The 15,351-nt window shown below is 36.6% G+C and overlaps 1 protein-coding gene across 3 annotated transcripts in view; it reads left to right on the top strand.

Annotated features, from left to right (window-relative positions):
- LOC128011308 (sodium/potassium-transporting ATPase subunit beta-1-interacting protein 3) overlaps window positions 1-15,351 on the top strand; it is a 48,479-nt gene that overhangs the window by 13,245 nt on the left and 19,883 nt on the right. For 2 of the 3 annotated variants that reach the window (XM_052593549.1, XM_052593551.1), the window contains exons 2-3: window positions 5,550-5,687; window positions 10,014-10,094. In XM_052593549.1, coding sequence (XP_052449509.1) covers window positions 5,550-5,687; window positions 10,014-10,094 — 219 coding nt within the window. Of the gene's footprint in view, window positions 1-5,265; window positions 5,407-5,549; window positions 5,688-10,013; window positions 10,095-15,351 lie in introns of those variants that run through there. The other variant, XM_052593550.1, reaches the window with a different exon arrangement.

The following is a 15,351-nucleotide window of genomic DNA, read 5'->3' as shown; positions in this document are numbered from 1 at the left end:
TTGACAATGACAAAAAATTTATTTTGGGGGGAACTATGCTTTTAAATTGTAACATAATACAGTAAGTGACCAACTGCAGTTCATTAGCTTTAAACATTTTGTTTTAAAACATTCTGTCTGTGTGTTGGCAGATGTTGTAAATTCAATACAGCAATATTTTGTTGCCTGCACATTTCAGGAGACCTTTTCTTTTTTTGTTTTCAAATTTTTTTTTTCTAAGCTTCTTTTGTTTTCTGACACTGGCGCTCTTAATTCCACAAGCTGTGTAAAGCCAGCCAATCAGATTGGAGCTGGTGATTTCAGCCAGCTCTTGCTATTTTTATTTGTAATATGCATAAATACGCATGCGGTCTGAGGCAGCCTGAGACTGAGGTAGAAATGACTTAACGGGATATTTCCAGCTAGGGGAAAGTTAAAAAAAATGGAGGGTCATGGAATTGTTCAGATGTTCTGCTTTTATCTCTGTCTGAGTGATGTTTGTACAGCAGGCCTGTTATCAAGGATGGAAAACAGCCACCTCTTTATCAGTAGGAAGAATGGGTCAGAAAAAGAGGGTTAGGCTGATCTCTCTGATGTTGGTCAGGAAGGAGGGAGAGGGGAGTGGATGGATAGATGGATCCGTGACCCGTCATTACCAGAAATCACACCCTCGCTATCGTTCAGAAACACAGAGGGTGGTGTGTGTGTGCATGAATAGCTTTGGAATAGTTTACAACTATACTTTTTAATGCTACTTTCGCAATGAAACACGTGAAAACACAGTAAAAGTAGAAGTCTTCAGTGTCACATGATCCTTCAGAAATCAGTATAATATTCTGATCTGCTGCTCCAGAAATATTTATTATTACTTATGCTGAAAACAGCTGCTTAATTAATTGAACAGTGCTGATTAATAATTTTGTGGAAACCCTCATTTATATGAAATTGAAATCTTTTGTAACATTGTAAATGTCTTTAATGTCACTTTTGTTCATTTCAATTCATCCTTGCTGTATAAAATAAGGTTATACAATAAGATTTTTCTCCCCAGTGTTTACTAAGTAGCTGTGTGGATTTATTAGTGGTGAACAAAAGCTCTTTTGATTATAACTTAGGCTTTAGAGAACTGGAAAACATCCTTCCTTCTCTTATTGGACTTTATTCCCAGCTTCACCCCCGCTGACACAGCCGTAACATCTTCTCCAAATGATTTGAAGCATTACACACACTCTTTATGGGATTAGCTCCAATTTAAACAGACGATTACCGCAGCGGATCCCAGCCTCGTGGTAATCGATCAGATACAAAAATGGCGCATTACACAAGTTGATTTGTGGGCTAGCTGAAGCTAATCTAGGGGAAATGGCTGGTTTAAGGAGCGGGAGTGAATCTGATATGATGGGGATCGGAATACTTTGCCAGGAACCTCTGCTTCATCTTTCAGCCTCTAAAAGCATTCAGCCATTCCTGCACGTGCTAATGAGTCCCACAAGTCAAGGAGAGAGAGAAAGAGAGTGCGCTCTCCTTCATCATTAGCTGTTTGCATGCGTGAAACACTAAACATGCCATCTCTCCGCTTTGAGATCTGTACCCTCAGCCCCAGCTGACCTGACCACATTTTCTTCCATTAATCTGTTCATACCCCGGGACGACCCCAAAACCCAACCCAGCACTCTTCTCTACAGCCTGGACAGAAATCAGACTCCAGCATTGAAACTGTTCCAGGACTCCACAAGCACAATCACACCTCCTGCCAAAGTCCTGATTAGCCTAATTCCAGCACTCACCAATAACAGTCTTTCCCAATTTTGGCTTCTCAGACGGTTACTAAAGCGATCAGTCGTCCGGTTGTGTTTCCTCCTGTGTGTCGTTAGAGTTTGATTTCTCTCTCTCTGGCAGGAAATTGGGTTGGGAATGTTACACTTGGATAGTGGTCAATATTCAGTGTTTCTTACTGGAGAGTGAGAGTCTGCGCACTAAAAATCTGTGCTAAATGTGAAATAGTGGAACCTAGTCAACATGAACTGAAAATTGGATTGGGAAGATAGGGTTTTTAATTTCATTTCTTTAAAAAAGTTCCTGGACTTGTTCTGAAAAATGAAACAACTTGCTCCATAACTAACACTTGCTCTTAATTTTTATTTTTGGCTGAAGTCACTAAGGGAATAAAGCAGCGTTGTGGACATCAGTTATCAGGGAAACTTTTTTCTTTCACTTAGAGCTGTGTTACACACATGAAAGGTAATAGGGGCACTTTCACTTATTTTGCTGTTGACTATTTAAATGGAAAAAGAGAAAATCCGAGTGGCCCTAAAAATTAATATACACAAACAAATGGTGTGATTGTTTATTAAAAAAAAAAAATACTCAAGAAGCAAATTTACAAATAATTAAAAAATAAATAAATAAAATAAAAAAAAATTTGAATGTGAAATTAACTTCTTCTTTTTTACGCAAATATTATTTCTATATTTTCGCCTAGACATACTACATCTCAAACTTTTAGCTTGAAAGTCCTAACTTTCCCAGTTGCTGATTCAAATGGGACAGACTTCAGTTTTGTCTGTCAGTTTCACTCTACTCTTCTCCTTTATTCTCTCTCTCCCTCTCTCTGTCATTTGTCACTTGTTTTCAGTGACATCCCACTCGTCTGTTTCCCCATCAATTCATCTTCTTCATTGTATCCTTTCTTCCACTCTCATCTGTACTCATTCTCTCCTCATTCATCACCCTCTCCCTTTCTTTTTTGTCACAATCCACCCCCACCACACTTCTGTGTGTGTGTGTGTGTGTGTGTGTGTGTGTGTGATCACTCCTGCTCTCTGCTCCACACATTGTCCAATATGTTCGGCTCTGATCAAGCCATCATGGCAGATGCTTAATTGTGTCTGCCAGGACTGTGAAGTTTTATTAATCTTAAAAACCTTTTCCCACTATAAAGAACATTTAATTAAAACAATTGATTCCAATAAGGAATCTTTATTTTTATAAGACCTTTATAAGAGTGTAGAACACTAAATATTTTCAAGAATGTTCATGCTGATTTTTTTCCATACATTAAAAGCAGAAAAGTTTCAAAATGTGTCTAAAAATAGTCCATACAGCTTGTACACTGTATATACCATGTCTTGTGAAATCATACTGAAATCATATTTTTAGGAACAGACTGAAATATAAATCTTACTGTTAGCTGGTAGTTCATAAAGGGGTAGTTCACCCAAAATTGAAAATTGTGTCATTAATTACTCTGCCTCATTTCATTCCAAATCCAAAAGACCTTGTTCATCTACACAAATTTTATGATGCACACAAAAAGTATTCTCGTAGCTTCATAACATTAAGGTTGAACAACTGATGTCACGTGGATTTTTTTAACAATATTCTTACTACCTTTGTTGGCCTTGAACATGTCAGTTGTGTTGCTATCTATGCAGGGCCAGAAAGCTCTCGGATTTCATCAAAAATATCTAAATTTAAAATATCTTAACTCAGGATGAACAAATGTCTTACAGGCTTGGAATGCCATGAAAGTGACAGAATTTTCATTTGTGGGGGAACTAACCCTTTAAATCTCATTTACATTTTCACATATTCATATTTGGTATATCATTATCATTTATAAGACAGCTTTGTTATCTTCACCAACCATGTTTCAGTGCGCAAATTCAAGAGTCAAGAGTAAAAACTTTCCAGTCAACTAACTGTTTTCATCACTCTGCTCTTATGCACATTTTTTAATTGTCGCATCAGAAACGATTGATGGAAACATTGAATTTTGAATAAAAATGCCTTAGTTCACAAAAAAGTGGTGGTTTTTGACTGGTGTGAAAAAGGGTTAATGTGAATAATGGGAGATGGAAATGCATTTTGATAATAAAATTCCTCCAAGCACATCAAATACTGTATGTCATGCGACATTGCGCTGTGGGACGATAAATCCTGACTAACCAGCGGACCGATCTTGTTCCACAGCATCTGAAATGTTGGTATGTTCATTAATAAATGCCCGAGCAAAGTTTGTCATCAAAGTATTTCTGTATAATTGACGCTCAGCACTATTAAAGACTGCGTTCCAGCTCCGAAAGCAATAACCGCATTCATTGTGTTTCGTCTTCTCGTTCTGAGGTGCAAGTTATTTATTTTATAGGAAAATTATTGTGTTCAGTAGCTTCTCCTACTTTTCTTAGTGATATATAGTGGCAGTTTTTTTGGGGAAGTGACGATTTTGTTCTCTTTGACTCGTTGGATGGAAACGTTGCTTGTTTGCAAATGTTTTATGCAATATTCCAACATCATCTCACAATCAGTTTGTACGTATTTTATGAGGTGGCTAAATCGTATGACCTTACGATTTAGAACGATTTGTCTAGTTTAGGGGTAGGGTTAGGAGTAGGTAATTCGTACAAATTGAGCAACTCTAAAATATGTATCATTTATCAAAAATTGTTTAAATTTGTACAAGTGAGGTTATACGAATTCATATGAATTAGCCAACTCATAAAATATGTACGAATTGCCGTGAGATTGGGCTGGACATTCCAACTTTGCACACAAGTTAAATTTGCAACTTTGAAAGGAAACTTGGCTCATGACTTTTTGTGTCCCTTCTTTTTTTCAGTAAATGATGACAGAATGTTCATCTATGTGTGAACTATTCACTTAAACCCAAGAATATAGCCTTTAAGTAGTAGGCAAACTCACTCAAGTTATCAAACTCACTGTAGTCATCTTTATTTCTCCAACACTCTTAAAAGCCAAGATTAAAAAAAGTGTTTTTCACAGGAAAAGCCATAAAAGAAGCATTTATGGTTCCACTAATAACTTTTCAGCAAACAGTTTATATTCTAAATATTCTAAAGAACCTTTTTTACACTATAAAGAACCTTTTTGTGGAATAGAAACGGTCCATAAATGGCACCAAAGATGCCAAAGGAAAACAAAACAAAACAACAATTTTATTTTCAAAAGTTTATATGATGAATTTGACAATATTTGAATCTCTTCCGTTCTATTCGACATTAAATTGGCACACATGAGTGCAGCAACAGGGTTGTTTAATTAGACATTACCATCTATCACACAACATTATTTCCTTTTGCAAGCGGTGCAGGTTTCCATGTCTTTTCCTCTTTCATCATCTCACAGTAGGCAGTCACTGGCTCGCCAGCTCACAGCGTGCACCACACTTTCACTGTAATCTCATTAATCGTCCCTTTGCAGCGAGTCTCACAGGAGGAGGCGGCGGGACACAGGGACCTGTCTGCGAATCGCCACCCTTGTGCTCCACACATTAGTAGACTGATACACTCTTGAGTATATGCATGCTAGAATGATCAAAACAAGTGTGGGGAGTTTTAAGAGCCACTTAAAGATGCTTGATGATAAAACAAGTGTCTTTGTTCTTATTCAGAGGACATGCAGAACCAGGTAAAGTGCGCTTGGAGAAAGTTCTCTTTGGAAATAGTCAATAATGAGAAAACGTGGTATTCTTTAAACCTTTATTCCAATGGTTTCTGAATCATTCATCTAAATATACAGTATGTCCTCTCATGTCTTTCTCTCTCTCTCAGATGGTGGCGCTAGAGAGGCAGGTGTTTGATTTCTTGGGCTACCAGTGGGCTCCTATCCTTGCAAACTTCTTCCACATCCTGGTGGTCATCCTGGGCTTGTTTGGCACTATTCAATATCGACCTCGCTACATTGTGGTGGTAAGTGCTGCTTTAAATTCATCTTCACTATGATGACCTTGTAAATCTCTCTGGACACATTTTAATCACAAAAATTAAAGTGGAAGAAATGAAGTTTGGATATTTTACTCTTGGATTTAATTTATTCTCAGTTGTCATTCTCATTAGATTCTCATCTCATGAATATGGAAGCTTGTTTCTGCCATGGAATTAAAAAAGTAATTGTTTTCTTACAAGATTATATCCCTGAATTCAGATTTGTTTCCTCAGAGTTTTGAGTATATAACTCTTAACTGTGAGATAGAAACTAACAACTGAGAGGAAAAAAACAGTATTCTGAAATTAAAATGTCATAGTTAGGCTACTTTTTTTTTTCTGTGGTGGGAAAAAAGAAATGTGTAAATAAAGTCATAATTGTGCTTTAAATTGTTGCAATTACTTTTTTGTTATTCTGTGACAGAAATGGCCTTCCATTGAAAAATATAGAGTGCAGAGACTGGACTAGCCTTAAACTTTGACAAATTGTATGGCATTTTAATCTCCTAAATCTGCAACTAATTAGCATGCATTAAATGATTAGAGTCCAGCTCCCTTCAGTTCCTCACTGGGTCAACCCATGATGCAGCTTCACTTCAACTTCAACAGGATTATCAAGCCTTTAGTTCTTTTGATGAGACGGGAAGCATGCTATTTTTGGAATTCATGTTCATATTCATACAGAATTGTTATTTGTATTTTTCATAACCAAGAGTCTTTGGTTTACATCAGGGCTGTGTTTGAATTAGCATAAAAGACTATTTTTACTATTGCTGCATTATAATTTACAATTGATATCGGAATGTTACATACTATGCACAGTTTAAAAATGTTCTACGTTTCGAAAAAATTATATAGCCAACTAAATGTACAAAAATATGTATACTTTGTTTAGAAGAATGTAAATGAGCTAGAAGTAACATCAGCCACAGTAAAATATCTATTTTGATTCATTATTTAATCAGACTGTCAGAAGTCACATAAGTTTTAAACAAAATGGAATTAAATATGGTTACTTTTATTTATTCATTCAAATATAGTAACTAGAGGCTGTGAAAAAAAAAAGTCTTGCAGTATCAATGCAGAATACTGTTGTTGTTCACTTTTGTTTATTGCTCATTATGCTCTTAAAACTAAGTTAGTATTCCAATCTGATTATGATTTGCATTATTTTCATATGCATTTAACTATAGTGTTTTGCTGATATTAGGGGCATTTTCATTCTCTATAGCATTGAAATTGATATAAAGATAATAAGACATAAAACTGAGAAGATGAGTTATTGACATTTTGTTCTTATTGCCAGAAGTAGAAACACTGTAAATATTATATTGGGATTATCTGCTAAATATGTATTTTAGAAGGACATGAGCATACATATAACCCTTTTATACAAAGTCACTCACATTTGCATTCAATGCAGACGCTTATCTACAAGCATAGCCTCAGAATATAACAAACTTAGGTTGCAAGCCACATAATAAAGTCTTTAAGATATTAGTCTTCAAGAAAACTGTAATAACTTTACCTCTAATGTGTAAAAAACTCTGAAGCCATTGAATGGGAGTACACAGTAATGTTTAAATTATCAATTAAAGAGTTGCTCATTACACATTAGATTTGCACATTTGATTACACCAAAATGTGATGCTAATTCAAGTCAAACACTGAATTCTCACAGAGAAGAAATAGAGGAGAAATATCAAGTTAATCAAAGTGACAAAATGTTGAGAAGCCAAGAATAGACAAAGGCGTGAGAAAGCGTTGAAGAGCGAGAGATGAGCCTGAAACAAGACTTGCGGTGCTGAGACTCCTGGGAATGGTGAGGAGTATTGCTCAGGCTTGAGTCCCTGTCACGTGTTATAAAGACTCATTCTGCTTCACAGCAGCATAAAATCACACCAGTCCCCATATAACGGTGATTTGACATGTGAATCATGCTGTCTGAGGTGCATCATCTCCCTTCAAGACATTCGTCTTCTGAGAGACAGACATATTAAAGCCTTAGTCTTGCTGACCTGCCATTTACAGTAAAGTACGTACAATGGAAGTCAACGGGTTAACTGAATCTTAGAGTTTAGGAACAGAATATGAAGCTGTTGGAGCGCTAATTCAGATTAGCATTTCAATGGGATTTAAAGGCTGGTAAAATCCTAATTGATTGGGTTTGTGTGTGGTAAACAACAGTACAAACGGCTAGGTCTGCTATAAAAAGAAGATCGAATCAGAACAAAGAAAGATTCAAATCTGGAGATGAACGATAAGAGCCTGTGTAAAAGAACAGTGCTTTTCTCAAGACTGAACCCTTAATACACACATGCTCAATGCCAGTGTTTTCAAGCATCTACTCAACTTCTGTTTTCCATATATAACAGCTCTGATGTTACGGCTACTGAAACGGCTTGAGTTTTCACTTGTTCTAGATGGGTAGTTGCCAGCTGTCCCTGGTAATAAAGTGGTACAGTGATAGTATCTGGTGGTAATACCATGGTACTTTGATACTATACTGAATGGTTTTACTGAAATAATGTGATGTGATATGAATATTTTGTCATTTATTCCTCTGTGGAGCACTTAAAAGAGATGAAAATGTTTTGTCTGTATTAGAGAGTGTCAATGGGGTCCAAAAGTTGTGTTTAGATCTCTTTCATTGTATGAGTAACACTTTATAATAACTGCATGCTATTAATCATTAGTTAAGCATTAGGAAACAGTTCATCATTTATAAAGCATTAATAGACATTTATAAGCCCTTTATAAATACAGATATAAATGCTTTATACCTGATTTAAAAGCATATCTATAATGTATTTAATAATTGTTTTTTCATACTTTATTAATGATCAATTTATAATTTCTAAATTAAGTATTGCATTATTTACACACCATTTATTAAGGAGTTGTCAGTGGTTCATAAGATCACTTAGAAATTGTAAGTAAATGACTAATAAACTATTTAAATGTGCATTCATACATCTTTTTATTCAGACATATAGTAATAGTTACTTATAGTAATTTACTGTTATCTACTGTAATTCAGGGTTAATTCAGGTAGTTATTAAACATATGTAGTTGTTAGTTAATTATTTTGTGAGCTCATCTAAAGTGAGAACTATTTATGCCTTGTAAAGCTTTTACAAATAAGATTTAAAGGCTGTTAATATTTATATGTTCTGTATCACTTGTGTTGTGTTTGTTTCGGTTTTTTGTTTAGAAGATAACTGAGCCTTTAAATATCCTTTATAAATGCTTTACAAGGCATAACTAGTCCTCACTTTAGATGAGCTCACATAAATAGTTAACTGACCACTACTAAATGCTTTATAACTACCTGAATTTACTACATTTCTTGTGATCTTATGAATCACTGGCAACTCCTAAATAACTGGTTTGTAAATAATGCTATATTTCATTGAGAAATGATAAATTGATCATGAATAAAGTATGAAAATACAATTATTAAACACATTATAGATATGCTTTTAAATCAAGAATAAAGCATTTATATCTGTATTTATAAACTGTTTATTACTGTCTATTAATGCTTTATAAATTATGAATTATCTGTTTACTAATGCTTAATTAATGATTAATAGTGTGCAGTTATTATAAAGTGTTACCATTGTATGAACAAAAGCAGAAACTAATAAAGTCATAAAGGTTTGTAATGACAGGATGGTAAGTAAATAATATAACCACGTGTATTTTTTTCAGTCAACAATGCCTTTAGGGCTGTATGTTATGTATCATAACATACAGTTTACGGGGGAAAAAAATCTATAGAAAAATGGAAAATGTCCTGGCAGAAAATTACGTTTTCTGTCAAGTTTATAAGCTTTTCCTTTAACCCTAAAACACCGGTAAAATACCTGAGAAAAAACAATAGTTTTTTTTTTTTCTTTCACATTAACAAAGTGCATTTGTGTCGTATATTTTACTGAAGTTTCTAATACTGTGGCCACATTAGCGATGTTTCATTGAAATTTAGTGGGCAAAATAAACACATTGTCAATTGTCAATAGTGTGAAGATGTAAAAAGTACAGCTCACACAGAAGTCACTTTCAAACAAATCAGCTTTCAGGTTGGTCAGCTCTGCAAATTCATAAGATCAACTTGAACATGAGAGAAATCTGCTTTGGGATGTTTTCCATCCTCACACCAAATTGCCAAATGTGCAGATTCCCATTGAAATGGGTGGATTTTGTCCGTGAAGCTTAATTGAGCAACAGTAAATGTGTCCATGCCAGTTTAGCCTATGTGTGAATGTTGGAATGAATTGTTGGAGTAATGATTGTCCATCTTGTTGACAGTATACTGTGTGGACAGCGCTGTGGGTGGCCTGGAATGTCTTTCTCATCTGCTTCTACCTGGATGTTGGAGGTCTATCAAAGGTAAGAGAGATTCCCATCTAAAGTTACACATGGGTCAGCCGTCAATGTACAAGGTACGAGGCATTTTAATCACCCTGTTTTACAGCTAAATGGGGCCATTTATGTTTTTACAGACTGTCTTAAACTTTATTTAGAAGTGCCAGAGCTTTGTGTCTTACACTTAGGTTGCCCTAAACACCAAAAACTGGCACATTAAACAACGGTGTGGAGGAAATGAATTCAGATGAAAGCCTTTTGGAAAATTATAGCAAGTAATTGTGTTGTCCCGAACCCATCCTATGATACACTTCTGTCTACATGTGCTAACAGGTCATGGACTCAAACATTTAGCCCCTAGTGTATTAGCACAGTGAGAAACAAGCTTGCTGTATAATTTACACATTCTCCTCTCTCTGTGGGCGCTTGTTAATGACTCCTGCTTGGCCTGTTTCCTGGACTCAGATTTCTTGTTCCCACAATGAAAAGCTCTTATTCGCTTTCAGAAGGTGGAGTGAGATTGCACAAGAACATATTAAAGTCTGCGTGCAGATGCATGAGGAGTTAATCTGGTACTTGTATAATGAACTGCAGTTCTGTCAAAATGAACCTTTTCCACAATTGTCGCAGCTGCATGTGACAAATGACTCATTTTATCCCAGGACAAAGGAAATATTTGTCCAGAAAACATCAGAACGCATACAGAATTCATACTAAGGAAATACTGGGTTTGGGTAACCATGATTTTTATCAAGCAGAACATAAAGTACTCTTCCCCCCCCCCCCTGTAATTAACCAATCAGATTATTACACCCTCCTCAGTAAAAAGACGGTCACTATTGGAGTCTGTAAGAATGTTCTGCATACTTGCTTAGAGGATGTTTCTTAAACGGTTTTGCTTCAAAATCCAGATTTAACATTGGACATCAAGTGGAGAGGCAACCCAGTATCGAAATTGTTTACGATACAAAATTCTTAATCCAGCAAGGAAGAGTTAAATCGATCATAAAGACATTTGCAATGTTACAGAAGATTTCTGTTTCAAATAAATGCTCTTGTTTTCGTTTATTTTAAATGTAATTGATTAAATCAAAGACTGGAGTAATGGTGCTGAAAATTCAGCTCTGCATCACAGAAGTACAATACATATTAAAATATATATGTATAGAAAAGAGTTGTTTTGAATTGCACAATATTGATCAAATAACTGCAACCTTGATGAACACGAGACTTCTTTCAAAAACATTCAAATATCCTACCAAATCCACAGTTTTAAACAGTAGTTTATTCATATGTTTCTTATATATCTTACTTGGAAACCTCTCAACAGGCTTTTTCTTTTGGTTTGAGTGCTTGGTCTCTTAGTGTCTCTTGAATTTCAATAGCTCAGCAGCCATTGATTCATCCCACAAAACATAATGCGTTCAGCACAATCCACCCTTATATGTATTAAATGTTGTTAGATTCATGTATTTATTTGAATCTTCTTAGTTTTGTTCTTTGCTAATATTAAAGTCGTGGAATTGGACTCATGGCCTTGGACGTTAACAACAAAAGATATGGCAAGCATTTTCTGTGCTTATTTATTCATTTATTTGATGCGCATGTGCTCAGTCACATTTATATGCTACCTTGAATTCTGTGGGGTTTTATTTCTCTTTCATCCTCATCCTCTTCTTCCTCTGTCTCACACAGTCACGCTCCGTCACTCCCTCCCTTTTCTTTCCTGTGCTGTCACAGGTGGGACACCCTTCCCCCAAAACCCCCCTCACCTCGATAAAGTCTATGCATGAATATTCATGAGCTGATTCAGACAGATCTGCTGTCCAGAAAGCAGCAAGTTTGCGCATTGATCCTTTCTCTTCTGTCTCTGTGTGTTTATATGTGTGTGTGTGTGTTTTCTCCATTAGCTGCTTGTCCTCCTGCTGTCCATATGTAGCGGTGAGGGAGTGCTGTGTGTCCATCTGTCGTGTTAATGCCCCGAGTCCGACCCTCTGCCACCTGCTCCTCATTATTCAGCCTTTTTCATGCAACCCCTGTATTAACACGGCCCACCACATGCCTCAATGAAACAACTCAAAATATATCTCACTGATGTCTCTACTGTCACACAGCAAGTGACACACCATATGATAATATGATGCTGCACTGAGGACCCCCTACTGTAAGACTGATTATGATTAGACAGTGATGAGATGAATGAAACAGTCTGACATTAGATTCTATGTATATCTGTCTGTCTCTCTGTCTGCCGTCTCAGTGTTTATCAAATCTGTTTGTCTTGTAATGTGTTTCATATCTGTTTATCTGTCCGTCAGTCTGTCAGTGTGTTTATAGTGTCTCTCTCTCACAGTGCTTATCATGTTTTTCTGTCTGTCTCAGTGTGTTTATCATGTTTTTCTATCTGTATGCCTTGCGGTGTTAATCATGTCCGTCCGATGATCCAGGGGAAAAAAGTGACTATTTTAATACGAATATTAATTGTAAACTTTTCTACCGTGCTGATTCTTTGATCTTTAATCTTCTTGTCTTAAAGTATTTTGCTGTCATCAACAACAAAACCGCACATGAATCTATGATGGCTGTGAGCACTGCCATGGAAACTAATAAGACTCAAAGCGCTCAGAGTTGTCATCTCTTAATTACGATAATTCTGACACAACATGAATGTGGAATTAATCCATCACATTCAGATAATGGAGAACCATATTAACTCCCTGAACATGAGACATGTAGTTTCACTGAAGAGGAAAGGCATATTAAGTGGTTTGGCACTTTATGAAACATGCTCTCTTTCTATCTCTCTGTCTGCGTGATTGAGGTGTTTTGGTGGGGTTGTCCTCTCATGCGTGGCCGCAGGCTGTGGCTGTCAGTCTCACACTGTGGCTGTGATTAAATACGGGACAGGACGGTCTGAATCGACCCCCTCTCTGAACATGCAAACACACACTCTTCTCAGTGACATATAGTGATGCGTATAATGATAATGCCTGCAGATGATAAAGGGGACAAATGCCTCTGTGTCTCCATTAGCCAGAAAGAGGTCAAGGACAGGTTCCTCTCTAATAAGCATAGAAAAGTCCATACGTTTTCATTTTGACAAGTGTCATTCATCTCACACAGCCTGAGAACTGTGTGGATTGACAGAATCAATTACATCTGATGTACACGTATCCTTGAGCGTTTGAGGAACAATTGCAACACAGACACATGACTCTGAGGCGACACTTGTGTTTCACAGCACTTTCACGCGTTCAGCGTTCAGGTTAAGGACTGTTGTAACGATCGGGACACAGGAGACGAGAGATCCAAGAGCAGTGCGTGTTTATTGGGTAATCCAAAAATCTGAATCAAAACAAGCAGGGGGTCATAACCAAAAATCGGTCCAGAAACAAGCAAACAGGAAACAAGAAACTCGAAGGAACACGAGGAAATCAGGTGACGGAAAATAAGGACTCCATGACACAGACAGAAAACACACCGGTTTTAATAGACAGGACAGGATAATGACGATAAAAGTGAAGACACCTGAGTGCAATTAACAGGTGTGCAATTACCGTGATGAAGGGACAAGGCTTTGTTGTCTGTCATCTTGTGCCATGGCGCTGTGCCGGCAGCCAACTTGTGCCTTGGCGCTGGGCTGGTGGTCCTCCTGTCTGTAAACACCGGTCTAGGGTCGGCAATCCCAGTGAGAGAGACCGATTTTGCAGGTATAGTATGAACCCCAAAAAAATCCAAGGCTCCAGCTCATTCTTTTCCCTCTCCTGAACGGGGTTGTCTAAACAGACGTTAAAAAAGTCTTTCAAGGCCTCATCATTATATCCCAACCCCACCGACAAGGTCCAGAACTCTTGTGCCACACCACTCACCTCATTCCCCCTTTGACGGAGGGTGGTTAATTTAATGAATCTTCTCCTCCACTCCTTCATGCTGGCTGGGGAACGGAGACAAAATCCCACACCGCTGGATCTGATCGGATGGAGTCCTTCTGTAACGATCGGGACACAGGAGACGAGAGATCCAAGAGCAGTGTGTGTTTATTGGTTAATCCAAAAATCTGAATCAAAACAAGCAGGGGGTCATAACCAAAAATCAGTCTAGAAACAAACAAACAGGAAACAAGAAACTCGAAGGAACACGAGGAAACCAGGCGACGGAAAATAAGGACTCCATGACACAGACAGAAAACAGACCAGTTTAAATAGACAGGACAGGATAATGACGATAAAAGTGAAGACACCTGAGTGCAATTAAATGAAATTTAATTCAAATGTAAAGTGAAATGTAGTGCCTGCAGTGGGGTGACTCTATGGGGAAGTGAGACCACTAGTGGACACCCAGGGAAACAAAGACCAGACACCTTGACAACTGTGTGAACAGAGGCGAACAGAATTATTTTCTTTATTTGCAGTAATATGGGAATTGAGAGTCAATTTTTTATTTTTATTTTAAATGGAAAGAAATGTTGTAAGATAGTATTGCTGAACAAGCTGTTGCACAAACTGATAATAGGGCTGAGCCATAGCTTGTAATATTGTCAACACTTTTATGATGTTTGATATATTTCCTGAGATTTATGTCATTGCCCTGAAATGCCTTTAAAGTGCTTGTTTAAGGTTTTTTTTTTTTTGTATTTTCTATTTTGTCCACATGTGCTGTAGATATGTAGATAAAAATATGTAGATATTTATATACATGTTTTTCTTGTGCAGCACAGTTGCAAACATCAACATTTTTGAGAAGAAATTGTAAAAAAAAAATTTGTCTATTATTTATGTGATTTATAACTTATTTTATTTATCTAGACCGGTAAAAATGCATATAATAATAAATGCACATAAATGTGACCTACTGGCATGGTAACGGTTTTATGTTTATCCTAATAAATCCTCACAAAATTCACAGCGTTGGTTAATTGTACATTGCCAAAATACACTGTCATAAACTGCATGGCCCTAATTGCTAGTAATTGATGTGAGAGATTATAATGTGAGAGATTTAACCACATAATGGAGATGTTCTTTTTAAGTGTGTGTATACAATATGTAACCACAGAAAACAATTGCTTGTGTGGTTAACTAGCGCTTAACACACTACAATTTTACCTAATTTATTAGATTTAATGTGTAAAATCAGTCATAAATATGACCACAACAAATATACAATGAACGCATATTGAAAGCGATAGTATGCTTTCTCCATCTTTTGTATTTATACGTGTCTTTCCTCCCTCTCTCATGTCTATGGAACAGATTCTTTGTCAGCTCCGTGTTAAATTATG

This window comes from Carassius gibelio, chromosome B23 (assembly GCF_023724105.1).
Source record: "Carassius gibelio isolate Cgi1373 ecotype wild population from Czech Republic chromosome B23, carGib1.2-hapl.c, whole genome shotgun sequence".
Taxonomy (NCBI): Eukaryota; Metazoa; Chordata; class Actinopteri; order Cypriniformes; family Cyprinidae; genus Carassius; species Carassius gibelio.
The sequence above is the reverse complement of the archived record's forward strand: the minus strand, read 5'-3'. Positions and strand labels throughout refer to the sequence as shown.